The sequence below is a fragment of the Psittacula echo genome (genome assembly GCF_963264785.1).
Source record: "Psittacula echo genome assembly, chromosome: 10".
Classification (NCBI taxonomy): domain Eukaryota; kingdom Metazoa; phylum Chordata; class Aves; order Psittaciformes; family Psittacidae; genus Psittacula; species Psittacula echo.
Genome location: NC_137741.1, coordinates 574,935 through 602,568, shown reverse-complemented (window position 1 = coordinate 602,568; position 27,634 = coordinate 574,935). Strand labels below are relative to the sequence as shown.

The window sequence follows — 27,634 nt, the reverse complement described above, 5'->3', positions numbered from 1 at the left end:
CCTGCTCTGAATGACTTCTCCACCCAATCTGTAGCTGTGCCTGGGATGAACGTGATGGGATCATTGGTCCCTGTTGAACTATTTGATCATCCTCCCAGGCCCTTGCTGAGCAATCACCTGGACCTATGGTGTAACCTTTATCAAACAAATATTAGAGAAGCAGGCAGGGAGGGGACTGTGCTCACTTGGGTTGTCCTTTGGGCCCTGCTCACCAGTGGGTCTCTCTGGACAGCTGGTTCTCCACAAAAGGCAGTGCATGAGGTTGCCCACAGTGAATGAAGACAGGCACTTAGAAAAAAAATCTTGCACTAATAATAACTTTTTTAAGGCTCTTTCTCCTCCACCCTGGTTTTTCCATCTCTCGCATGGAGGAAATTCTGCATCTGAGAGGAACTCAGGACTGCACAGGACTTAACACCCTTTAACGCCCCTGTGTACCATGCTAGGAAGGGACAAGTACCTGCCTAGTGGCTGCTACTGATGGAAAACCAGCCTCCATTGTAAACACACACTTGACAGAATATCTGACCTTCCTTTTCCTGGCAAGTAATTGTCTTTCCCCAAGTATAAATACATTCTTGAGAAATACATATAACTTAAAACCTGCTTTGGCACAAGCAGGACTCACAAGGAAAGAAAACCACACTCTGACCCCAAGGAAGAGCTTATATGTTCACATAATTCCATCTGCCTCCCTTGGTCAAGCCTTGTGTCCCCTGCATGAGTGCGATGAGAGCCAGCAGCTGTAGTTGGATTTTGAGGCTGCATCACTACTCTCCACAGGTCTGTAGTGTTTATGAGTTCCTCATACGGTTTAATGCTGTCACGTTGGCTTTCAGGCAATGCCCAATTCACAGAACGCATCAGGCGGTGCCCTTTAAGCTACGTGTTGTTCCTGGCAGTGGTGGGGTGGCCCTGTCCTCTGCTAGACATGACAACAACTCCTTGCTGATCCCTACCTCTCCTATGGGATGGAGTTATTTCCAGTGGGCTTCAGAGCCCACATGCCACAGAGTGCAGATGGGAGAATCATTTCCAAGAAAGCAGCCTTGGCCTCATTTGGGAAGGGCGGTTGCCAAGACTGGAATTCTCCCTCTGATGGATTCTGATGTATTTAGCACTCAAATAACTGTTATCTCTATTGAAAATAGCTCCTAAGGTTGGGCATGTCAGCCCATGGGGTCAGGGGTGGTCCTGCCTTGGGCCGGCCCGCAGCAATGCTGAGCAGAGGTCACTCAGGTCGCTCTCGTCATTCTCCTCTGGCTCACTGCTGGAGTTGGAGGGGTTGCTGCTGGGCAAGCTATGGCCAAAGCCTGTCCTCACTGATGCTTGTCCCTTCAGATCCATGCTCAGCGCCGCTGCATCCCGGAGGCACACACCACCTGCACAGGCTGGAGTTCTCCGGTAGTTTGGCTGGGAGTAATTCATCTGGCTGAAAAACTGCCCTAGCAGAGATTTCTGGAGGGTTGTCTGCAGGCTTTCACAAATCCTCTGCTTTGTGCTCAGCTGGGTGTAATGCAAATCCAACTGCAGGACCACGTCTGCCTGGAAGGGGAGAGCAAATGTCGCAACATGAATCGGAGACTAAGACTTGAAGCAGAGCTTTTTTGCTCTTGCTGCTGTCAACAGAAATGCCAGACTTGGCTGGCTGGTCTGCAGGCTCACAGCCCCATGCTGTGGCATGATGAAGCAATGCTACTGTCAGAGAAAACGAGCTGTTACATATATTCGTGATGTTTGTGGGACTCGGACACAGTTCCTTGATTTCATAACTTCTCCTGAAACCAAGCCACCTCACTGGACATCTCATCAGCCCCGTCAGGGCACTGCCACTGAGAGCATCACCTCTGAGATGCTGGCACAGGGAGCAGGATTGGAGTGGGACTGCACTCATGCAAAGAATGGCACATCTGTCCTGGCCATGGCACAGGATTGCTGCACATGCAAGAGGAAAGCATGCAAGGGAAGGGACAGAACCACTTAAACACACACTGCACAGTAAAAGCCAACCGTTTTAAACAGCAGCGCTCGACAAGGATCTATTTGCAGCCTAGGACTATTTTAGATTTTTATAAAAGATGAAGAAATCAGAAAATAACCGTATTCATGGCAGCCAAACCCCTGGCCATGAACCTGAGCATGGGGCTGTGCCTCAGACGCCTGACTGTATAAAGCAGGGAGATGTATAATAGAGCAAGAAGATTTTGGCAGGCAATGCATGGTCCAGGTCTCCCATCTGCACTTGAAAGCAATGCTGAATGCTTGGGAAGGGTTCAGAAAAGAGCTCCAGGAACAATCAAGGATTGTAAGAGCTGCCATATACCAAGGCATGTCACGCACTCAGCAAATGGAGCTCGTTGTAGGCAGATCCAGGCAGCAGCTCAAGAGCAATGTTTGGTGGGAGTCTGCATGGAGCAGAGCAGATGAGCAGCTGGCAAGATCCACTGCCTGGGTGCTACAGGGAAAAAGAAATCAGATGAGAAACTAGGTGCTCACTGCTATTTGGGGAGAGAGAATCTGCTGGAAGAGACAAGCCAGGGATCTAGCAATTCTGCTGCTCTGATGGGCTTTAAATAGTTTGAGGGTCTTCTGAAGTGTGCCAAACAGGCATAGCTTGGGTCATGCTTCGTATTGTCACCCTGATAGCAGGGGATAATCCCTCCTGCTGCTTGAGATCCTGGCCAGCCCTTGAGCAAGCACACAGCCTAGTGAGACATCCTTCATCCAAAAGATTTGGGCTAGTCTGATCTCTCCATACAGGTAAAGAACAGCCTTCATGGCTGGGCAGCACAGAAAAACAGAGCAAACCAAGGGAAAGAAGATGGGGTTTGTGCCTCGAAGATGAACAAGCCCCTGTAACATCGATCCAGATGTTGCACTAACAGAGGCATGCCAGGCATTGTCCATGCAGTCACAAGACACACAGAGGGGCACATCCAGCTCGAGTTAGTGGGGATGGAGAGTGCAAGTTATGTGAGGGTGCAGGAGAACCACAGATATTTGCACCTGGCAGCTCTCTACCTGAATTTTCTGTAGTCCACAGAGCTGGAAGACACAGTCCAGCTCCTCCTGCTTGTACACAGAGGAGAGCAGAGACTTGACTTGGTCCCAGTGGCTCTCTTTCGGGATGGCCACACTGTCCATCTCCTGTGTCAGGAAAACAAGAAGAAACATAAGGAAGTTTCAGCATCAGCCTGGCCATGGAGGTGCAACTGCCCATCAAACATGCTGCTTCTCTGCACACAGCAGTGCCCAGGGTTGGCCTGTGCCCTTGGCACTTTGGCTGGTGGAAGTACTACAGAGTGCAAGAAACAGAAATGCAGAGCTTTTACACACTCGCCCTGTGTATATCAGTGGGAACACCTAGCTAAATGTCCCATGAGTCATGTACTGGGAAAACTGTGGTAATAATAGGATTTCCAGCAGAGCAGATAGCAGCAACAGCCAGAATCATAACTGGAGAAGGGAGAAAGTTTTCCAAAGACATAGCTGGAGAAGTGGAGTTGTAGTGGGTGCTGAGTTAGCCCCCTACCAGCTACAGAACTGTCAATTCTTGGGGAATTACTCAAGATCATCCAAAACAGCCCCATCTCTATGGGATACTCTCCAGTAATGATCATATATTAGAGCTGCTAATAGCACAAGAAGGGACAAGAGAATAAGGGCTTTACGAAATAGCATCTTGCTTTGGATTTGAGCACTCCAGGATTGGTGACAGCCCATGGGTCCACCAGTCCTTTCCATAAGAAGGCACTTACCTCTGCCAGCTGGCTCTGGCAACTAACACGGTGTGATCCTGCTGCCCTGACTCAGCCAGCACTAGGATGTCTGGCATGGCTTTGGGTGTGGGAGCGGAGCAGCCCCGTAAGGCTCCCTGCAGCCACAGACAAAGCCAGTGAGGCACGAGGAGGGTTCGACCCTTGCAAAATATTCTTGCTATTGTCAGGAGAAGTTGCATTGGGCGTGATGATGAAGGAGGCTGTTAGAACAGTGCAGGGGGGCAGAGGTTAGAGAAGCCTTTACAGACCCTTCCTGAACTGCTCCCCCCTGCAAGAGGCCAAAGTTTTTGGTTTGTTTTTTTTTTTTTTTTGGCTAAGAGAATATTGAGGGTAGAATCTGCAGCATCAGGGTCCTTCCCTGCTTGAAAAGCTGGCTGAACAGGAGTAAACCCCATTGCTGATCAAAACTGCACTGGAGGCAGGCTGAAGGAATACCATTTATCTGTGTACAAAGCAAAGCCAAATCCCATCTCTGTACTTGGCAACTCATTAATGGAAATACAAACTGAAGGGAGCTTAGGGAAGATCAGAGCAGTGAATGGAGCCGGCAGAAAGCGAGATAGGTATGCCAGTGAGAGGAGAACACAGCTCACATGGGGATGGAGCAGCTCTCCTTGCCAGGAAGCCTCGTTGTTCCTTCCACCAGCCTGAACTGTGCCTGAAACAGGAGCACCGCAACTTCTGCAAGGGACCACTGCCCTCTCCTGGTCCCTCCTTCCCTGTCTTGTTGCATCAGGCACCTGGCTCCCAGCTACCTTGATGCCATCACCACTATGCTGAGCCCAACAGCCAGGTTAAATTAAACCTGGAGACCAGAGAGAGGCACAAACCAGAACCACCTGGATGCCACTGCTGCAGGGCTTTGGCGGGAAGTCTGCCAAAAGGAGTGGAGTGGACCTGCTGCGTCCAGCTAGATCCATTCTCCAGCACATGCTTCAGGAGGGATGGGATGTACATGCTGCCGGCCTTGCCCACCTGAACCTACCATGCCAGCCTCCTGCCATGAAAAAATCAGTGACTTTCTGAGCCAAAGGTGGTGTCTATGCTTTCAATAGCTTTCATGGACTCCTATGAAGGTGAAAAAGTTCTTTTTGAACCCTGCTAGACTTGTAATACCCATGACAACCTAATCACTAGAAAGAGAATCATTCATGGCCAGAAGCTTTCCTCATAGTCACCCCACTATTATTGCCCTCTCATCCTCATCCATGATGATGCTGTAAGCACCCTCCTGCAGCCTTCTCTGTAGTTGCCTCACTGCTGTTTCCCATGTGTCTGTTGATTCCTGCAGTCCTGCCTTCCCCTGAGGCATCCCCATTCCTGTGGCCTCTCCAAGAGTGGCTCCTCCAGGGATCCATCAGCCTGTCAGAGCCACATTCCCTTTGTCCCCTTGCAGACACAGATGCTAAGCACCTGCTTTTGCAATTGTGTTAGCAGCCTTTGCAGACACTGAATCTTCAGTGATTAACATCGCAGTTGGGTTTCAACTAGCAGGACAGGTGTGCTCAGATTTGTGCTAATGCAGTGGACTCTTCTAGACATCTGTTTATTGCTCTGCAATTCTGAGCCCCTTGAGGTTGGACCACCCATTTTTTTCAGCCTAAGAAATGCCTGGTGTACTACAGACACGACTAGCATAGATAGAACAATATCCCATCCCAAGTAAAACCAGGAAAAGCCAAGCAGCATCAGGAAGTTTAGATACTCTGAACCCCAGAGCCTCCCTGAGTGGGATGAATCCAGTCCCAAGCACTGAACATCCAAAATACCCTGACCCATTTAGCAGTGGGCCCATACTTTCTTTTGCTTTCCCTTTGCTGCTGTTGCCACCAGATTCAGCTCCAGGTGGGCTTTGGCTTCCCTAACCCCATGCCTATGTGCTGGGCCATATCTCTGTAGTCCTCCTCCACCACCTGCCCTAGCTTCCACCCCTTGTACACCCCCTTTTCACGTGCGAGCTCCGTTAGAGCCCCCTGCAAGGCCACACAGGCCTCCTGCCACCTTTGGCTGACTTCTTGCTCATCAGGTGGACTTTCAGAGGTTCACCAGCTCTCCTTGACCTCTTGCCTCTGGAGGGCCATGTAACACAGAAACACCTTCAAGACATTCACCTGGGCAAGGAACAACCTAATCTTGAGGGGTCAATTAAAGCCCTGACATATGAGGTTCAAAGCAGGTGCCAGTAACTCATTATCCACAAGTATCTGCCCCTCTACTATATTCCCAGCCTCAGTAGCCTCCTGTGCTTCCAGAATCTAATTGCATGCAGGTAAGTCTTCTCTTCCATTAGTCTCCTTTATCATTTCTGGCTGCGTAGGAGTCAGGAAATGGAGAAAAGGATTTTTTAAATTAATTATTTAGTGAACTCATTATTATTTATAAAAGTTTTCCCCCAGGTAGAATGTGTTCTTTAATGAAGAGAATGCCCAGGAAGTGGCAAGGCCAGAGTTTTGGCTGGCCCAGAGTTTCACATATTCTAAATGGGAAAGCATAACTGGAGAGGCCATTAGGTCAAACAACTCCAGATTGAGTGACTTAAAAATGAGCAGATCCAACATAAAAGTTTAAAAAATAAGCATTTAAACAGAGCAAAGAAATGGGAACATCTTGGCTCAGCATCATTCCTTTGTATGTATGTCCTAGAGCAGCCTCTCTCCCTGAAGACAGTGCTTGTCAAGTAAAAATGCAAGCCAGGCAAGACACAGGATGGGACAGAACACTGCCATTGGGCAGCTAAAGAAAATGGATCAATTCTATAAGCTATCATCATCATTATCTCTGACAAGCCCTACAGCAAGCCCAGCCTCTCTGCTTAACTCTGATAAGCAGAATGTGGCAAATGGTGGGAAAACTACCATTTCCTCAAACAAACAGCTCCCTGGGTTCATTGCCAGGGATTACAACATATACCTCAGATCTAGCCTCGTTTTGTTTGCCTTCAGCCTCAGCTCCTGCATTTCAGCCTTGCAAGTGTGGCACAGACAACCCCCAGCTCCCCTTAGGATCCCCAAGGAGGCTGGCACAGTGAGGATGCAGACTGCTTGCTCAGATCCTGACAGGAGCCAGGTCCCCTCCTGCAGATGCCCGTGCATCTCCCTGTGGTCTCACAGGGCAGTGGGTGTCCTTGCTGTGGATGTCTAACATGGAGCAGTTGAATTGCAATTCACTGAAATGGGAGGATGTGCTGCCACGTCAGCAGACACCACTGGAGGTCAGTGTGAGCCAGCACCGCTGCGGAGTAGGATAGGGATGGGGATCTGTGAGGAACTGAACTGAAATCAGACTCCATCGTTCGCTGTCTCTAAGGTTGGTATGAGAAGCTGAGATGGGATTCCACCGACCATTGTCTCAGAGCTGGGTGGGAAGAATTGACTCCAACGTCCATTACCTGGGTGGGAGGCGCTGAGACAAGATTGTTCTGTTCATTATCTTGAGGATCGGTGTGAGGAATTGCTGCCCATTATCCCAAGAAATGCTGCAGACACTTGAAGAGCTGCCTGCAAGGCCAACGAAACTGGTCTACCAGGAATGTGTAGTACCTGACATTAAGAACAGAGGCACTCCCCCCAGCTCATAATAAAAGGGGGAAAAGGTAATCGCCAGGAAAGACATCACCATGAGGACACCCTCCATGAGGACACTCTCCATAAGGACAACTCCACAAGGACACCTCCATCAGGACACCTTCATGAGGACATCCACCTCTGATGAGTACTATGGATTCTTGGGGACACTGCTCCGACACTGACTACAGATGATGGAGGACTCCTACTTCTTCTGACACCAACTACAGACCCCCGCTGGACCCACAGTGGAGACTCTCTCTCTCTGCACCCTGAATTCTTGCTTAATTTCTGTCTTTTTTTCCTATTTGTCCCATCACTATCTCCTTTTTTTAACAGTAATTTCCTTTTTTATAATAATTGTCTTTTTGTAATAAAGCAACTGATTGATTGTGGTACTTGACCTCATTTGCGTCTTAATTCCACTCTTGGGATCATGAACAAAACAGGTCCAACACTGGGGTTTTCTCCAGTCAGACCCAGACAGGATCCTACTGCCATGGCTATATCGGGGTCCCTTTTTCATCTTGCCAATCCCTCTTACAATCACAGAATCAACAAGGTTGGAAAAGACCTTTCAGCTCATCAGGTCCAACCGTTCCCCAGCACTGTCAAGGCTGCCACTAACCCACACCACTAAGGGCCTTGTCTACACAGTTTGTGAGCACTTCCAGGGCGGCGACTCCAGCCCTGCCCTGGGCAGCCTGTTCCAATGCCTGAGCACTCTCTGGAGAAGGAATTGTTCCTCAGCTCCATCTAAACCTGCCCTGGTGTAGCTTGAGGCCGTTTACCTCTGGTCCTATTACTCATTTGTTGGGAGAAGAGACCAACCCCACCTCACTACAACCTCCTTTCAGGCAGTTTTAGAGAGTGATAAGGTCTCCCTTGAGCCTTCTCTTCTCCAGACTAAACCTCCCCAGGTCCCTCAGCCGTTCCCCATCACACTGTGCTCCAGGCCCTGCTCCTCCAGCACCTCAATGTCTTTCTTATAGTGAGGGGCCCAGAATTGAACACAGGATTCAAGGGGCAGCCTCACCAGTGCCCAGTGCGGGGTGCTGATACAGGCCAGGATGCTGTTGGCTTCTTGGCTGCCTGGGCACAAACTGTCCATGTTCAGCTCTGTCAGTCAGCACCCCCAGCTCATTTTCCACCAAGCAGCTTTCCAGCCACTCTTTCCCAGGCCTGGACCATGTCTTGAGACAGCTCTGAATGCAGGAGCAAGCAGCTGGGTGCCCCCTTCCCAACTATTGCTGATGTGGTATGGATGCACACAAACACATGCAGACACAAGTGCGTGCGCACACACACATGGTTTTCATGCATGGTTAAGGAGCTCACAGCAGGAAACGATGCTCTGGCTCCTTAATGGGCAGGCTCAGGCTCCAAACCTCCTGCTGGACACACTGCGCTGAATCAGTGACCACAAAGTACTTAGGGGCAATGCCCCTCCATGAGAAACAAGGTCCAAAAAATCCACCACAGTCACGCTATGCTTCAGCAAAAGGGCTACAGAAAAGGAGAAAGATGGTTAGCAAAAAGGAGCAACAAATTAAATCCTTAGAGGTGGCATGGATATCACCAGAAAAGCCACACTGGATACGTGGTCTGTTAGGAAAGGTGTGAGAAGGGGTGTAAGGAAGCTGGTACAGCTCAACAGGGAAGAAATATATTGTTGCATTAAGATGTATTAGCACAGTGGGCTAAGAAGGCGTGATTCAGAAGAAAAGAATAGAAGCTGTGGCTGCCCCATCCCTGGCAGTGTTCAAGGCCAGGTTGGACACAGGGGCTTGGAGCAAGCTGCTCTAGTGGAAGGTGTCCCTGCCCGTGGCAGGGGTTGGAACTGGAGGAGCTTTAAGGTCTCTTCCAACCCAAACCAGTCTGTGGTGCTATGATACAAAAAGCCAGATCTGTTTCCAAACACAGAAAACAGAAAGGCTCTTCGCCTCAATCAGATTAAATGCAGTAATTTAATTGGGCAGACCAGAAACCAGTCCAAGGGTAACTGGTTTAAGGCATCAAAACTGCCACAAAATCCTTTTTGTGATGCATTAGGAGCAAGGCAGACAGTCTGCAGGGTACTGATGCATGGAAGGAGCACTCAAAAAGGTGTTTGCACGGAGGATTATTTGCATCAGAGGTAGCAGAGGAGGGGATTTGTTTCCATGGCGGTTCAGTCTTTCCCAGCCCTAAGGATCCCTTGGGCTCACCCTTGCCACCCTCCCAACTCCACTCTGAGGAAAGGAGCCCATTGGGAAGCCAGGGAAGGGAGGACTCACAGTGGGCAGGCAGAACATGAGGCGGGTATCTGCGATGTGGGCCGGGGAGCGCTGCAGCTTGGCACACACGTAGATTAGGTTGGAGAAGAGTCGGTGGAAGCGCAGCTCTACCCGTGCCCCACAGGGGAAGGTCACCAGCTTGCTCAGCAGCTCTGGAAGGGAAAGACAAGAGGGGTCTTGAAGCATCCTGCCAACAACTCCATGAAGATCAGTGTCCCTGAGAGGCACAGAGACCCCCAACCCTCTCATCACCCCCACCTGCATCATGCATGGCTCACCATGGCTGTGTCCCCAGCACTCGGCCCCTGCTCCCAAGGGACAGATCGGATCCGTCAGGGATCGGGCTTCCTTCAGAGTGTGCTTGATCTCCATCACCTGCTTCCCAGTAACCAAGGGATCCTGGCCAATGTCTGGAGGAGAGAGTTTGGAGGTGCAAAGGTCACTCCAGGTTCCTTATTTATCTCATCAGCTTTCATACCTTACCTTAACATCTTTGTACTGCTGCCAGTTTACTAAAAGCTCATATATGACATGGCCTGCAGTTTGGTTTTTAGGGAGGGATGACTGGCTGGCTGGCTGGCTGAGATGGGGTGGCTGCTATCAATTCTCACCCCTGCTAATGAAGCAAGTGGTTTCTAGCTCATCCCTTACCTTCTAGCACATCCTCCAGCATGTGTGTAACCTTCTTCTCTTGCAGAATATGTTTCTTCAGGTATTTCATGAAGATTCCAGAGCTGAACTCCCCATCCTGCAACTCATAGGCTTCTGCATCTTCGCTCCTGGAAGAGTAAGGAATTGTCCTCACATTTCTGCAAGGGGCATGAAGCCCTGGGGTGAGGCAGGGCTTGCTGACTCCATCCAGACTCTGTTGGCTGAGTCCAATTTGGCTTCTTAAGCAAGGACACAAAGTGCTTGGTTTTGGCCCAGGAGAGGGTGGGAAGGACACAGAGGGCAGTAAAGCCTCTTTTGCCAACCTAGGGGAGCGTCAGTAGTTGAAAAGCCAGCAGAACTGGCACTACAGCAGTAAGCAACACTGATCATCTCAGGAGGCTTCAGGTGATCCCCTCATAGCACATGCATCTTGGGCATCAGGCTCAGGCCTGGAAGGACAGATTACAGGAGCTGATGCCACCTTCATGCATAACCTGTAACTGATGCACAGGCTGCCACTAGTGATGACAGGAAGAAGGACAGAATTGCCTGAACACCAAATGCTAGAGGTGGAGGGTGAGAGCCAGAGGAAACATCAGAAAAGCTCTCTCAAGTCTCCAAAGCCACTATGCACAAAAGGATGAGAGAAGATATGGCTGAGCCAGCATTTGGTCCTATGTCATGGCTTGGGCTTGCCAAACCACATTTGCCACTACTTACGTGGCGTATCCATAAATAGTATTGCCCCAGGGCTCCAGTGGCTGTACCTGTGAAAGGGCACACTCAGAGTTGTACCTGGAAGAGCAGACAAAGGCACTAGTCAGTGTCAAGGACATCCATCAGCATGTGCCTGGAGGGGACAGAACCCCTAAGCTCCACCAAGCTCTAAGCTCCACCAAGTCCATCTCCTACAGATGGCAGTTAAGATCAACCCACAAAGAACACAACCACGAGGAAGTGAATAGATAGGGCTAGCTTTGATCTATCTGCACCGGTGAGCTGCTCCCTGCCTGGCAAGCGAGTCTGGGCTGTGGGTACAACCATGCCTCCTCCTTCCTGAGGCTGGTTTGTAACAAGCCCAGGCAGCACAACAGTGCGGAGAACACATGGGTTCACTGTTGCTCAAGGGACGACTGTCCACAAAGAAGTCAGAGGTGTGCACATTGCGTGGCTACAGCTCAACCTCCTGTCCCAGGGGTCTGGGGTGTCCCACAGTTCCCTCCCAGACCATGCACACACCTTCTGCCTCAGAAAACCAAAGCACGCTACAGCTGATGCACCTCTAGATCTCACTGAGGACGCACACCCAGGTCTCAGAAACCAAACCCGGTTCCAGAACCCTTGTCTAGATGCAGCGAAATGAGCTCAGACCCTGTTATTTCCAAAATGAGGTATAATCTCTAAAATGGTTCTGGTTTCCACCAAAAAAGATATTATGGTTGCACATAATGGACAAGCCCTGTCCACCTGACTGCAGTCAGACTGAACAGAATAGGGACTGACTGCCTCCAGTTTACACCAGTGACTTGGAACTGTTCTCAGTCACACGGGTATAAGAGCCAGGCACAGAGGTGGCATTATTCTCTGTTATTCAATTCCAGCACAGTTTCTCAGGGCTGCAGCTGGCGTGCTAAGGAGAGCAGAAAGGATGGTTGTGTTGTGAGCAGCCAGCACATTACCAGTTCTGGTGGTGCAGTCTGGTGATGTTTAATGGCAACATTCATCTGGCTTGTGTAAGTTCTTTAAAGATGATCAGAAGAGAAAATGTGGGAAAGGAGATATGCTTCTAAATATGAACACTGAGCAGAGAGATTTATCTGCTCCTAAATGAATGCAGAAATCTGGGATTCCAGGTCCAAAGAGAAGTAAGACATGGGATCCCAAAATAAGCCAAGCTTCTGTTGTCCCCACGTTGGGGACATCTACCCAAAGCTGCTGACATGAACTGATGCAAACCTTTAATGATGGCACCAGCAGGCATCCATGGCTCCAGCGAGGCCAGCTAGTGCCTGCAGCAGAAATGCTGGCTGTGATCCCGTCCAGCAGAAAGTGAGCTTAAGCAGTGGCATTTCCAGACTGTGACCTGACAGTGGAGAAGGTGGCAGGATCCCTCCTGCTCCAGACCCAAAACCAGTCTAAGTTACACAGTGCATCCCATGCAATCTGTTTCTGATCTGCATCCCAGTTAGGACAGAAGGAGGACAGAATCTCCTAAGTGGCGTATGCTAGAAACCCTCATAAATTAGGGAATTCCTGGAAGAGGCAATCACATTCACCCAGAATCAGCATATAAATGTACAAGGCTACACACAGGCTCTGTGTTCCTAGCTCCTTCTCTGCTGAAGCTGAACATCTGCTACGACTTGGCAAAGAGGGATGTGTTTCTCACCGCCTTGGCATTTCTGATGCCAACATATGGGATAAAGAGATATTCCGGGTGAGATCCTCTTAGCACAGACACAGCTCCTCCCAGTTCATGCATGGCTGAGTGGACTGTCAACAGACTTGCAGCACCAGTCCAACCAAAAGGGCATTGGGAAAGAAGGCCCCAGGAGCCTTGTTTTACAGAGCGGTGTAAACACATGCAGCTCTGAAATTCAATGCTTTGCTGAGAAGAAACAGCAACTTCCCAAGAAAAATGAGCTCAGGAGAGAGCTTTTACAGCAATCCCCACAAGCCTGGTGATAACGCCTACTGCACTGGGTGCTGTGCTTGCTGTGGGGAAGGGGAAGAAAGAAGTATGAAGCTTAGGTGAGGAAAAACAGCCTCACAACAATGCCTAAATATCACAGTGGTTCTCATGCTGCATCCTTTTCGCAACATGTCATTAAGGCTCCACTGAGCACAGAAACCACTGGCAATGCCAAGAAAAGAGGCATCAGCTCAAAAGCTATTTCATAGATGGTCGCTGTTTGTGTTAGCAAGCCCTGTGCAGACTCCATGTCACGACACTACCTCTCCATCACACGCTGCACTCACATGGGCTACCAGAGGCATTCTAACCGAGCTCCACCAGTGCATCCATGAAAGCCAAGTGCTCCTGCTTGGCTGCAAGACATCCCCTGCCTGGTATCATGCTGGGGAGAGCAGTAAGTTGCTGTCACATGTGCCTTGGAGGCACTCGATAGTGCAGGGAAGCAACATGTTCTAAGCAGCAGTGGTGAGAAAGAAGGAAGAAAGGGGATGCTTCACTCTGGGGCATTCAGGGCAGGTATCAAAGGACATCAAGCTCCAGTGACACTGGCAATTCAGAGCTGTGGCAGCCAGTGTGTAAGCTATTCAAAGTGAGCATTCCCAGCTCTAAAAGGCACCTAAGATTTAATAACTTTCCAGGGGCTGGCAGCTCTTTCAGGGCAGCAGTATCAAAATCCCTGTCATCTTTATGGTTCTTAGTACAGGAATCACAGAAGGAAGAGGGAAATTTCTACATTTGATCTCCAGGTCTTTTCTGACTTGTAAATCTACCTCAGGAGACTGAAATAAATGGACTAATAACAGCTTCTACTGGAATAGTCCACCTACCTCTGCTGAAAATGGACAAGTAGTAATTTCCTGCAGTCCAGAAGCTGCAGGCCAAGGGAGAATGATAAGAATGATAAGCTTTCCACAGACAGAGGAAAAACGCTGATCTCAGAGGAAAAATGCAGCAGCCTGGGTCCCACGTTACAACAAGAGCACTTAAGAAGCATATAAGGCCAGTAAAAACCAAGTACCGCAGATTAAAATATTTTCCCATCATGTTACTCTTTTCACTGAGATGTTAACTAAAACAGAGCCAGGAGAAGAGAGCCTGAGCATGTGGACAACATGCAACATGAAAGTATGAGGTCAGCAAGATGCTGCTACAGCCTCCTGGGTCGGGCGGTTCAGTGCAGGGGGCTGAAGCACAAAAAGACAAACCCTATGTTAAGTTTCAGCCAACAATTTGTGTAGGGCAGACCCATCCCTCCACAGGCTTTAGACAACTTGCCTGGTTTTGCTAGGCTTTTTCATCCCCAAAAATCACAAAAGGGTCTCCACCCCCTTCTCTCAGGCAGCATCCGATGACTTCAGCATCCGGGAAAACTGGTCTTCCCAGGACATCCTGCAATACTTGACAGTCTCGCTGACTTTACAACCCGATAAACTGGGCTGTGCAGCACAACAGAGGATGCGGTCCCAGCAATCCAAGGGATCACCCCATGTGGTTGTGTAGAAGCCCACTGCTGACTCCTCACAATGCCATGCTCTGCCCATTGCAGGTGAGGAAGCAGGAAAAGCAACCTACCATTTCCTGCAGGTGTCCAGCAGGATGAGGTTCAGGGCCGTCTGCTGCTGCTGCATCCTCTGGAGGATCCTCTGCACGCTGATGCAGTTCTCAGGGGCGTAGGGCTGTGGAGCATCAACTGGGACCATGTAGTTCCTCCCCAGATGTTCATACCCATGCCCGGCATAGTAGAATACAGCTGGTAACAGGGAGAGGAGAGGATGAGCCATGGTGTGAACCTGCACTTGTGGTCTTCAGCACCATCTGTCATGAAGCCCCAAAGTCACTGAGTTTACTCATTTCCATAACCATTTGTGCTACAACGCCCAAACTCAGCACCTAGGTAGCACTGAGGGGAAAACCAAGGAGAGAATGCAAATAGGAGGAGAAATGCAGTAAATGGGGAAGGATAATAGTAAGTTTGAGGGTGGTAGGATGCTTTTGCTCCAAAAGGTGAACTTTGATTGGTAATTCCTCCACTGATAATCATCAGAAAGGTGTGGACTGAAGAGAACTCCATGTTCTCAGGAATGCCAGGCTGAATGCCACCTTTGGACAAAGTCTTGATTAATCATCATCTCCTGGCAAGAATCATAGAATAGTTACAACAAAGTATTTTATCATTATGAAATATACCTTAACAGCCTTTTAAATAAGAAGTTTGTCAGCTTCCTAGTTTTGGAAAAGAGACTAGCAATGGATTAGGTGATGGTAAACACTCTCCAGATTTCAAATGTCTGCCTGTATTTACACACCTATAAGCTGGTGAAAAATTAGACAGAGACTTGATCTCCAGTTGTCCAGAACACATAGACCACATGCTTCAACAACCTCAGACCAGACACCAGCCCTGTAAGGCTGATGAGGAGTCAGACTTATCCAGATATTGATGGAAAGACCAATACCCAACAAGAATGTTGGTTTTGAGTTTTACTCTAAAGCACGTGACACTTCGAAAAGGTTTCTGCCTTCACAAGAGATGGCAACACAGGGACATCCAGCTTGGAAAGCCAGTACTGAGGAGCTAGCCACAGCCCAAGCTGGTGCTTCTCTCTAACCCTTGTGTTTAGCGAAGGGCATTCCTGCTGCACAGGGATTCCTACATGGGCTGCAGCTTCTTGAAAGAAAGCTGTCTAGTGGCCAACTACCCCCTCCAAGCACTGACGCCGCTGCTTGGGGGTGCTGGTGAAAGCGAGCTTGGGGAACTGAAACAGGTTAAAAATAGCTCTGTGAAGTGATGCAAACTACCACAACTGAGGGACAGTGAAAAATGAGAGGTCAGAAATGGGAACAAATGGCTAAGAGACAAACTCCTCAGGAGAAATTCCTTAGTCAAATTTGCTGCCAAAGCCCAAACTTCAGAGTAACCTCTCCTCTCTTTTCCCTCCAAGGTTCTTGCCTTGGTAGTTCACAGGGCACTCGCTCTGATCTCTGATGCTGCAAGGGATGCAGTGAATGGGGCAGGAGCTGAATGACTGAAAGCATGATCTCATTGTATGGAGGATGGAAAGCACGATATTACATCAAAAAAGGCCTCAAGTCATCTTTGGTTTCTATTCTCAGGGGATAATGGAAAGTTACTCAAATGCTGTCTTCACAGCTGCTCACAGGGTTTGGGTTCCTCTTCTTGTGGCTCATCAGCCAGAGGAAGGCAGGGCTCTGATTTGCAGAAGTTTTATATTTTTAGAGCTTGCAAATCAAAACCTCTGCTGAGACTACAAAAGTATAAAACAGGGATCCTTCTGCAAAAATCAGACGCAGGCACTTCAGGTTTGGCCCCTCAAGTTATCAAGCACTCCTGTATGTGCAAGGGAGGTGATGACATCCCTTACCAGGCAGCATCACTGATACTTGGTAAAAAATGAAATACTATGGAAAAAACCACAAAGAATGATCAATCATTAAATCTTGTAAATCTTGTAACTTTTGAAGCCTTGTTGTGTACCCTGAATGTACCAACAAGTGCTCCTGACACTACATAAACCACAAAGATTTGTGTTCAAATCAAAATGACATGAGTTTCACATCAGCTGAGGAACTTTGCAAATCTCTCCTGGACCTCCTCTCTCCTCCTGAACAGGAAAGTCAATGATTGGCCTAGAGAAGGAAAAGTGTATTTTATTCCAAGCTAGTATTTCAGTGTTCTTCCCACATCTCGTGGGTCAAAACTGCTGATCAGGGACAAGCTTCTGAGTACCAAATTTAAAAACGGAAGCTCCAGGCACTGCTTATAAAACAGGAAGCATCAGCATGCAGCTTTATTAAGGCATGACAGTATATTCCTAGTATTTCACTGACAGCTTTCTGCTCTCATTGCACTTCTTTGACTCGGGACTTTTTAGGACCTCAAAATAAAATAAAGGGAGATTCCTTGTTTGCCTGAAGGCTGCATGATTAGACCACTCAGGGAATGTTTGCAGCCTTCAAAAACCCTCTGCAGCTCTTCTGAGAGGAGATCTGGAGGAAAACCAGTCAGATGAGCTACTATGTCCCTACGGTGAATTAGAGAAGCCTTTGGATCATCTTAAACACACAGCTAAACAATATTCCTGTGCCTGAAAATGAAACCAGCTTTTGCTCTGGGGTTGAGAAATCTAAGAACAAATTCAATAACAATGACAAAATCCTGCACTGAGGCAGATAAACCCAGGTAGCATTTTGGCTGGGGCTGAGTACTGCTTGAGCAGCAAGCCTAGAGATAAGGGCCTGGAGCCACAGTGAACACCATGCTGAAGAGGAGCCAGCATTCACTGGGGACAGGGCTATGCTAGCAGATGCAGGATCGCCAGAGAAGCTGTCACCACTCTCCTTGGCCCCAGGGGATGCTGCTTAGATCCAGTGTGCAGTTTTAGGGACTTAGTTCAAGAGGAGGGTGGAGAAGCTGGAAAAAGGCCAGCAGAGGCTACAAAGATGTTGGCTTCTTGTAGCCAAGAAGAGGCTACAAGATATCCAGGGCCTGTGAGGAGAGAGTGAAGGAACTGGGCTGGGCTGGAGACCGGGAGGCAGAGGAAGGTCTAGCAGCTCCTGGAGGAACAGTTACAGAGACAACAAAGCCCAACTCTCCTGTCAGAGTTGACCAAACAACATGGGGCAATGAGCACCAACCCTTAGAGGGTCATGTTTGACAGGAGGAAAGACCTCCCTGGAGAGCGGTGCAGCCTGGGACAGCACGTGAATAAATGGAGGGCTCCACGCCTGGAAGTCTTGACCTGATAAGGAGAGCTACAGCCAACCCTAACCTTGAGCTGATAACTTCAAAGTCCCTTCTCACCAACCCCCGTACAAGTGTAAATCACAGACAGGTAAGGACATGCAAGGGAGGGCAGCCATCCAAAGGGCCCTGCCATTCTAGGAAGGACAGACACATCTTCAGCTCTTATCAGCATCCTGAAGCTAAATAAATTGCTAGAAGCAACAACATGCACCATGCTCAAACACTAATCCATGTGGCTATGTCCTCTCTTCTGATCTGCTCCAGCAAAAAGATGTATGAATGCCTCAGCTGGAGTTAAACCTCAGAAGACAGCCAGCCTCACTCCTTGGGCATGCTGAGAGGTGTCTATGTTAGACCAGAGCCTCTCACTTCAGCCCGGTGACAGTCTTTCACTATTCAGCCCTCTCCTCCCAAGCTCCCTGCTTCACTTGAATGTCTAAACAAAGCTCTCCTGACTTCAGCTTTGGCAATGGCTACACAGCAGATGGCACCTCCAGGTTCCTTGAACCAGAAAAACCAGGTAGAAGCACTGGAATGCCTCTATGCAGGTGCTTGTCTGACGTACATACATGGACATTCAAGTCTGGCTATCACACATGCCCCTGAGGGGCTTTTTAGTTTTAATAGGCTGCTTAGGTTGTTTCTGAAGCTGCTTTCTCACCACTATCTGCCCTGCATATGAGTTACATGAATCCTAAACCTCTCACTCAGTTCTTGATGTTTATCCTGGAGTTACTGCCCTGAAAAATACACAGTTTAGAAGTTGTTAGCTTCTTCCTAATGTGTGTTTTTATTACTAAGGTTAATTTAAGTGATTTGTGCTTCACCTGGTTCTTTACATTTTATGTAAGGAAAACAGCTGAAGAAATGCTGGAAGAAGCATCACAGTGAGAGGCATCGCACTTCAGATGGAGAAACCCTGGGGCAATCAGCAGGCAGACTGATCCAATGCCTCACCATGAAGTCTGGATGCCACCAATTACAGCAAGAGTCCTCAATTCAACCATGCTGCTGGGATCAGCCTGTGCTGGGGTTTACTGCCTCCAAATAACAGTAGACCACTCAGCTTAGAAAGCTGTAAAGAAAACCACTCACAGGCTATGCCTAGCAAACACCTGAGGCTTCAAGGTTCACTAACCCAGCTGTTAGCGTTTTTCCTGACAGTGCACAAAGTCAGTTTTCCAGGAAGGGTCAGTGGCCACAAATGCAGAAAAGCACTAGAAGTTTAAATAAGGCATGACAGCACGAAAGGTTTGCCATTTCCAAATAGTTTTCTGTCCAATGCTCATGAAAACAAGGGAAGTGCCATGGATAACATGCTATTCAGTCCTCAAGCAACATGAGTAGAGAATAGGAATGGCAGTGCCATGGGACAAGCAGAGAAGCCCACCAGGGATATCTCTGGCCTGGGAGAGGAGGTAAAGCCCAAGATACAAACAGATTTCAGAGAGCAACCACAAGAGGAAGCTGCAAGTGAAGTCACAGAAATATGATGCTGTCAGGTGATGTGCTCAGCTGGAGCGGTGACAACCATGTTCTGCCCTTCCCCACCAGCTCAGCCTCCCGGGGTGAGTCAGTGCTTCCAGGAACAAGGTGGCTTTGCAGCATTTCACTCAGGGCTGTCCCCTTGTCCACTGCAAAACCTCCAAACCCCCTGCTGAGCACAGGGCTGGAATTGTCTCACCCTGACCTTCAACAAGTGCCCTGCTATGCCATGCAATTGGGAGGGTGGTGAAGATAAGCCTTGCATGTCAGTTTGGAAGGAAAAAAAAATCTACACCTGCAAGGTGTTTTCAGGGTATCTGTCAGGGTGAGAGAACCTCAGAAACCCCAAAGAAGCTACTTTCACCACCACATCTGAACATCTGCTTTAAGACCCACAAGATCTGCTAGTTGGTTTTGTGTTTGAGGAATGCTTCTCTCTGAGAATAGCATGCAATAAGCTCAAAGCCCAACCTCAAAGCCAGCTGCAGCTGGGAATGCTGTTCTGCAAAAAAACCAAAGTCCCAAATGAGACCATCAGGAAAGAGAAACAGGGAAATCATTGTCAGCTGTAGCAGTCACCACTAAAAAGGAGCTCCGCCTCTCACAAAGGAGAGTGTTGGGGGCAGTTGATAGTCAATCTCGATTTTGTCATCTAAGGCAAAATCAAAACATCTTCTCCCATTCATCATCAGAAGCTCTGGCTCCCTAAAAGCCTGGCATCACTGCAGACTATGCTGCAGGTCTCCCTTGCCCCCATATCCCCCAAAGGAAAGTTCAATTTCCTCTTTTTTAATTCAACAGCTGTTCATAAAACTGCCAAATCCCTCCTCCTCCCTGTCCTCTACTGCTGCTACCTGCACATCAGCTGCTGCCTGCTCAGCACTGGCAGGTACTGGGCTGGCTTTGCCTTACCATAGACTCCTTTCCCCAGGAGCTCCAGGAACCGACTGACTGCTGCCTCCATCTCAGTCTTGTTCAGATCCAGAAGGGAGACAACCTGGAAGCCCAGCTGCTCCAGAAGGAGGCTCAGCTCAAACACATCCATGACGGGAGCCATGAGGTTGGGATGATGCTGGTAGTGGTTATTGCCCACTAAAAGTGCTATCTTGCCTGTAGCTAAAAGAAATATCAAGTGACAAAGCTGTAAATGCTCAGCAGGAGACAAGGTCTCACCTCCTTCTGTTGGAGTCAGGACATGGGAAATCTTTTCTTACATGCAGGCAGGAAGGATAGCCCCTATGTTGCTATAAGCCTGAAGCGCCCTGCAAAAAGCCTTTGGCTTTCTGAACACTCACAAAATACACAAACCATCATTTTGCAAGAAAGACTCGGAAAGTTTTCGCTTAACAACCAAAATCCCAGGAGTGCAGGAGGATCCACACTACTGAGGCTATTCAGCAGCTACCCTACCCTAACCACAGGTCTTGCATGCCAGTGGTGCCCGGATGCAGTGAGCCAGGGTAGGAGGTCCTTTCCCTCACGAGGCTGAAGGAGAGAAACCCCAGAGTCCTTGCTTTCATTTTATCCCCACCTTCCACTGCAGGAAAAACCAAATTTATGGTACTCAGCAGTGGTGGAAGCAAGGAGCTTTTCCCTGCTCCAAGGAGGTATTGCAAGGAAGGGAAAAGGTGTCATGTGAACAATACTTTTAAACTCACTTTGGTAGGCACAGATGTGAAGACTGGGTTACTCATTAGGAATAATCTTACTCCACTTGTGGAAACTGATCAGGGCTTGGGATGGGACTCATCCTGTGCCTTGCAGTTCTGATCCCAGAAGCACAGAGCCCATGATAATGTGGGCATAGAGGCTTGAAGCGATATCTGCAGGAAAAGCACTCCTATGCCTTGTCCTCCCTTCTATCCTAGAGCCTGACTTCTAGTTAAAGGAAGAATTGCTCAGGAAGAAAAGATGACAGGACTCACCAAAAAACTTTTCAGAGCGACATGTACCTGGAAAAGAGAGAAGAAATGATACACCTGTGTATCCAGCACTCCAGTATCAACTCCCACAAGTCTCAAACCTGTTCCAACATCCCCCAGCAATGCAAAGCTGGATCATACAGCACGAAGAATCCACACAAGCAACACTTCTTGGGCCCAACTGCTAACCTTAAAAACATTGGTCTGGTGATTTTAGGATGTATGGAATCCTGCTTGATGTATGAAATCTTGAGCAGCTGGGAAGCAAAGCTTGGAGAAGGGGCAGGCCAGGGGAAAGAGAGCAGCATGGAGGAGCTTGAACCCATCAGCACAGGTCTGGGCTACTTGCACCCGCCCTGTCTGGGCTGCCGAGGTTCCCGGGATGATTTGCCCACTTCCTCACTGCAGCAAAAGCAAAGGCAACACAATAACTAAGGCTCAGCATAAGCTTCAAAACAGAGAGTTCTCCCCATGAGCAGCCAGTGCAAAGGAAGCCACCTCTTTGCTTTTGATTGAGGTAAAATTCCCAGAGCCTTTCCCTGCCTTTTAGCAGTTCCAGTTAAGAAAAGCCACCCTAAATGTGACTCACTTTCATGACCTCCACAAGTTCCCTTGCCCAGTCTCTTAAAATCATCATTACGCAACAGCTCCAGCTTTTCCCATTTAAATTTCAAAATATAATCCAGCCCATGAGAAAACCCTAAAGCCCTACCGCTCAAGAAGAAGAAATCAAGGGCATATTTTTAGTTGCCTAAAACTCAGGTCTGGAAGAGTTTAGTACCTAAACCAGTGTTGCTAAATGCACTAGAGTTGCCTGGAAAGCCATTCATCCTTTCCTGCCCCTGACAGAGCTGACTGTTACATGGTAAAGCTATGCAACTGTAGCATCTTGAACCCATCCCAATGCAGTGCACCCTTCTCACTGCCTGTCCTCCCTGGATGCTGTTTTGCCACCTGTGAGGAGGCAGTGAGAGTACTCTCTGGCTATGCAGGGCCAATTTACACTCTGGAGCAATTTTAAAGCCAGCCTAAAAGGTGACATGAGAAGCTTATGGCATAGAAAAATCTCTAGATGGAGTAAGGAGCCAGTAAAGCTAGCCCATGCTATTCCTGTCGTGCAGCAGGGCAGAGGGCCAGAGCAGGCTTCACACACCGAAGGTGGAGCATACCAAAGGCTTTGGGGACCCATCTTCTCCCTCTTAGCTCATGCAGCATCAGGCCTGGGCTGTGAGCCCAAAGGACCCGAACCTTCCCCAAATAACACCATCCTTTCCATCTCTGTGTCTGAGCGCATCACTTCATCTCAGCAAGGCTGTAAATGAGTTTTAGCATAGCAGCCTGCTGCAATTCGGCCGAGGAGCTATTAAATCAACACCCTGGCAAGGCTAGAAAACTGCATGAGAATCCGAGAGTGCTAAACCTCCCCTCAGGTGTCAGGTCTGTGACAGACTGCAGGACCCAGGAGCATCCTACACCACAGGAGAGTGGATCACTGGCTTTTGGGGTTTTTCTCTTACAGACGCCGCTTTCCTCACTGCCTCTGAACTCTGTTATCAAAGAATCCTATTTATCACAGTGTGACAGATGCCTGTGCTTGCCGCTCAGCAGGGCTTGCGCAGCTCTGCTGAGATCATTGTATCCAGTATATCCAGGGTGTGAAACTGTACTATGCAGGCTCTTTCCCTGACAGCTGCCACAGCACTGCCAGGACACTCCAGATCTCCTGCAGAGGCCCGTTTTGCATCTCTACTCTGAAGTGTCACACCTTTGTCTCCCTGCAGAAGTGGTATTTTAAACTCGTGGTCTTTCTTTATGTTAATAAAAGTGTGCAAGATCCATCTGAGCCAGGGGAAGATGCAAGCACCAGAGGCATGCATCCTACTTCCCCTAATCACACCCTCTGGAGCCCAGCTTCCCCCTGCACTGATTGAGCCACAGGGTAACACCAGCACTTGGCTCCCTGTTCACCAGTTCAGTGCTTCCAGGCAAGACAACTAAACCCCTTTCTGCCCTCCCATTACTTTTCATGCTAGAAGGTGATTTGCAGCAAAGCAGACGCGGGTTGGCTCTGCTCACCTACGTGAATATCCACTGCATTAGTCCAGTGCTCGCCGTGGCTATTGGAGGCACAGCAGAGGTATGTGCCGGAGTCACTGACCTTTGCATGGGAGATCTAGACAGAACAAAAGTTAAATCACATTATTTATGATGAAAGTTTACAACCCCCTGACGGTATCTGCCAAAGGCACCTGTGTTCCTGGAATGAAAAGTCTTTATTCTTCATTTCTTGCCTCACCAAGCTAAGGTTTCCCATGACTTCTGTCTTTTCTAGGAAGTTCAGTGGCACCAGAGGTATTTAAGGCCAGGCTGGACAGCGCTTTGAGCACACTGGTCTAGGGGGAGGTGTTCCTGCCCATTGCAGGGGTGTTGGAACTAGATGATCTTAAGGTTCTTTCCAACACAAAGCATTTTATGATTCTATGCTTCTATGCTAAGGTCTGCTGCTGACCCCAGCTTCTAGAGCACAAGAATCCCCTGCCCAATTGCCTTCCCTTCTTTATTCAGCAGCCCCAAAACCCTGTGTCATAGCCATACTCTGCCTCAGGAGCCACACTGTGTGTGGCCAAAATCAGAAGGTTGCCTGGTTTTCCTCTTGGGTATCATTTTCTAGATTTCTGATCATAGCTCTCTTCTGGCAAGTTTTCAACCCTTATGCATCTCTCTTGACATTGACAATAATCACAGCAGTACTGGCTGGTGAGGACCTATGTGGTTCTCCAGCCCAGGCTCCTATTCAGAAAGCCACCACTGGGTCAGGTTGGCCATGACTTCATCTAGTCAAGTACTGAAAACCCCCAAGGATGGACATCTTGTTGCCTTTCTGGCTCAAGCAGCATCACCCACCTCCAAATGAAGAACCTCTTTCTAATCCCAAGCCTGAACTTCCCTGGGAAAAGCACAGTCTGAGACCACTGTCCCCTAATATCATCTATTACTCCTGAGAAGATATTGGATCTCTTGTCTTCATTACCCTTCATGTGATGCCCCACAAGGAAATCTGCCTTTCTTGCTTCAAGAAGACAGCATTGTCACATTCAGCCAGTAACCCAAAATAAAGCCACACTTTTTGCTGTGTCCCTGACTCTTTTCTGTGAGGACTAACCACTTTTCCTTCTAGCTCTCCTGCAGGCAGGCAGCACTCCTGCACCTCCATCAGTCCACAGTCCCTGCGCTGACATACAATAGCTGTTCACGTGCCACTGCTGCAAAAAGTAATGAAAAACCTGCCAAGAGCCCATGACACATCCATGAATTGGTTATTTCTTAGAGAAGCATCTGCAGCTTTGAAAGAAGCCCAGAAAACATATTCCATCTTCACCTGGAGGCCTTCAGTCAGCTACCAAAGCAACTGGGGTGATACATGAAGTGCTCTCCCACAACCCTGCAAGGCAGCAGGGAAAAACTGCTGAGCATGAGGCTGCTTCTCAAGGGCTGGAGAGACTGGGAGGACAGGCAATGAGACACTGCTTTCTGCTGGCATCCACCTATCACACAGATCAAAACACGCCCGAGATTGCCAGGGAGATGCAAGCCAGGCTTAAGAACTGACACTGTCACATCCAGGATGACAATGACACAATTTTCAACAGTCTCTCCAAGGTTTCTAAGGCTCTCCCATGCCCACTACCCAGCAATGAGCTTCTCCTATCACCCACCTCAGCAGCCAAAGTGCCTGAACTATCCCAAGACAACATTACCCAGAGTTTTTTTCTCTTCTGGTGTTCTAGAAGGTTTCCATTCTGGTACCACTGGTAGCTGGGGGCTGGGACCCCCATGGCAGCACACTGCAGCTGTAGCGGCTTACCCACCTCCACCCTCTGCTCAGTGGGGTTGAGGACGATGACTGGTTCTCCTTGCCAGAGCCGAGGGGGCAGTCCTGTGAAGCAGCGACACAGAATTGGTCCTCCCTCCGCAAAGACAGAAAACAGGGGTCATTTTTTCTCCCTGTACAAGAACCTGTGCACACTGCCAGAAAAACAAGCTTTTCCACCCACTCCAAGAGGTCCCACAGGATGGCTGTGCTGCAGCATCACCACTGCACCCTTTTGCTTTGGGAGCAGGGAATCCTGGAGAGTGACACCCATGATAGTAAACAACACACCAAAACCCTGCCTCTGGCTTCCCAAACTTGATGCTTGCCCTTTCCTGCCAATGGCACAAAGTCAACATGCTGACATCAACCACACCTGGAGTTATTTTTGCGCAGCTCTGAAATAGCCATATTGCCTTGTCCAGTACCACTGTCAAGCACAAACAGGCAAACACCCAGTATAATTCTAGGAAAGAGGAGCAGGTACCTACAGCTGAGGTTATGCAGATCATGACAGGAACCTGAATCACCCAGAGAATGGGCACAGAGGTCTGGGTTAGGCCTGCAGGCTCATGTTCCTGAAGCAATGCTTCTGTATTGTGATTTTTGAGCTGGGAGGACACACTGCCCCGAGAACCGCACAGGATCACTGCTGCAAGGGTGGGCAAAGCATAAAATGTGGAAAAGCTAAAAGACATGCTCATACCTCTGGCAACACAGTGATGGACCTCCACCTTCACCCAGTCAGAGAAGATGGCATTTTTGTAGAGGTCGTTAATTCTGCAGGTGTAGAGTTGGGTCTGTTGTGCAGTGATGGGCAAGTCTTGCTTGGTAGCACCAGGAATCTGGTTGCAGGCAGACTAAAGGGAAAACACAGGTGGTGGGCAGCAAGTCCCCTTCATTGCTGGTAGCAGAAGGCACCAGCAGGCACCTTGTAAGACCAGGAAAAGTGCAAATTCTCCCTTCATCCAGCTGCAGGGATGTGAGAGAAGGAGCTTTTTCAATGCACACCCCACCCAGCACTGTTTTAACTTATTTGTCAGCAACATGGACAGTGGGATTGAGTGCATGTTCAGCAAGTTTGCTGGCAACACCAAGCTGTTGACATACTGGAGGGAAGGGATGGGATGCAGAAGCACCTGAACAAGCTTGAGAGATGGGCCCATGTGAACCTCATGAAGTTCAACAAGGCTAAGTGAAGAGTCCTGACCCTGGGTCAGGGCAATCCCCAGCACAGACACAGGCTGGGGAAGACAGGACTGAGAGCAGCCCTGAGGAGAACTTGAAGGTGTTAGGTGAGAGGAAGCTCCCCATAACCTGTCTGTGTGTGCACACTTGAGCCCAGAACCCTCCCGTGTGCGGGGCTGCACCTCCAGACTGTAAGCAGCCGGTCAAGGGAGGGGATTCTCCCCCTCTGCTGTGCTCTGGGGAGATCCCCCCCCATGCAGTCCTGGTTCAGTTCTGGGGTAACAGAACAAGAGGGAAGTGGAGCTGTTGGAGCAAGTCCAGAGGAGGCCACAGAGATGCTGTGAGGGCTGGAGCAGCTCTGCTCTGGAGCCAGGCTGAGAGAGCTGGGCTAGGGCAGCCTGGAGAAGAGAAGGCTCCTGAAGGGGAGACCTTAGAGCAGCTCCAGTGCCTAAAGCGGTTGCAGGAAACCTGGAGAGGGGCTTGGGACAAGGGCCTGTAGGGACAGGACAAGGGGGAATGGCTTTAACCTGCCAGAGGGGAGACTGAGATGAGCTCTTAGGCAGAAGCTCTTCCCTGTGAGGGTGCTGAGGCGCTGGCACAGGGTGCCCAGAGAAGCTGTGGCTGCCCCATCCCTGGCAGTGCTCAAGGCCAGGTTGGACACAGGGGCTTGGACCAACCTGCTCTAGTGGAAGGGGTCCCTGCCCATGGCAGGGGTTTGGAACTGGAGGAGCTTTAAGGTTCCTTCAAGCCAAGCATTTGATGATTCTATGATACTATGTGGGGCAGAGGCCATTGTCATGTACATGTACCCTTTCCCCCTCTCCTTCTAGCCTCCTTGTTCGCACCAGGTCTGCCGGCAGAGGGCCATTTCTATCACTGTGGGCAGGGACCCAGCCTAGTGCCACACCAGGGCTACCTCTGTTCCCACCATTACCTGGTACTGACAAAACCATTGGTATTGCAGCAACGTCTGTCCTTTGGCTCTGCACCGCAGGGTGAAGGAGTATCCCAAGGGGACGGAGACAGATACTGGCTGCTCAGTGATCACAATGGCTGTGGAGAAACAGTGAGCAGAGGTGGAAACAACCCAGCATTCATCAGGGACTTCCTCCCACCACTGGCCAGGTTCTATGGGCTGCAAGAGGGGTCTCAGCACCCACCCCAGGACGACAGGACATTTGGAAAACAAGGGATGCTCGGCCTTCCGTGCCCTGGGGCTGCCACGGGGCTCTTGGGTCATCTCCCAAGCCCAAACTCAAGGGGGGCAGCACTTTTCGCTCTGCAGGGCAAAAGGAGGTCAGTGCTCAGGCCGCGCTGCCTGCTGGCTCCCAGGCAGCCGCTCACCTTCCTGCATCGCTTCGCCGGCGGCTCCTCAGCGACTCTCCTCCCGGGGAAGCGGCAGCGGCGGCATCTGCGGCGGACGGGACGGCAGCGCCCAG

The 27,634-nt window shown here is 49.4% G+C and overlaps 1 protein-coding gene across 1 annotated transcript; it reads right to left on the bottom strand.

The window, feature by feature from the left end:
* Positions 1–1,182: 1,182 nt before the first annotated feature.
* Positions 1,183–27,549, bottom strand: LOC308225466 (mucosa-associated lymphoid tissue lymphoma translocation protein 1-like; the record flags this gene model as incomplete). The annotated part of the gene is made up of 14 exons (XM_080626418.1): positions 1,183–1,545; positions 3,022–3,147; positions 9,619–9,770; positions 9,897–10,028; positions 10,270–10,397; positions 10,990–11,064; positions 14,537–14,714; positions 20,127–20,330; positions 21,140–21,166; positions 23,213–23,309; positions 24,895–25,073; positions 25,714–25,867; positions 27,130–27,248; positions 27,540–27,549. The coding sequence occupies 14 exons, from the start codon at positions 27,547–27,549 to the stop codon at positions 1,183–1,185; spliced, it is 1,944 nt and encodes a 647-aa protein (XP_080482544.1).
* Between the last annotated feature and the right edge of the window lie 85 nt (positions 27,550–27,634).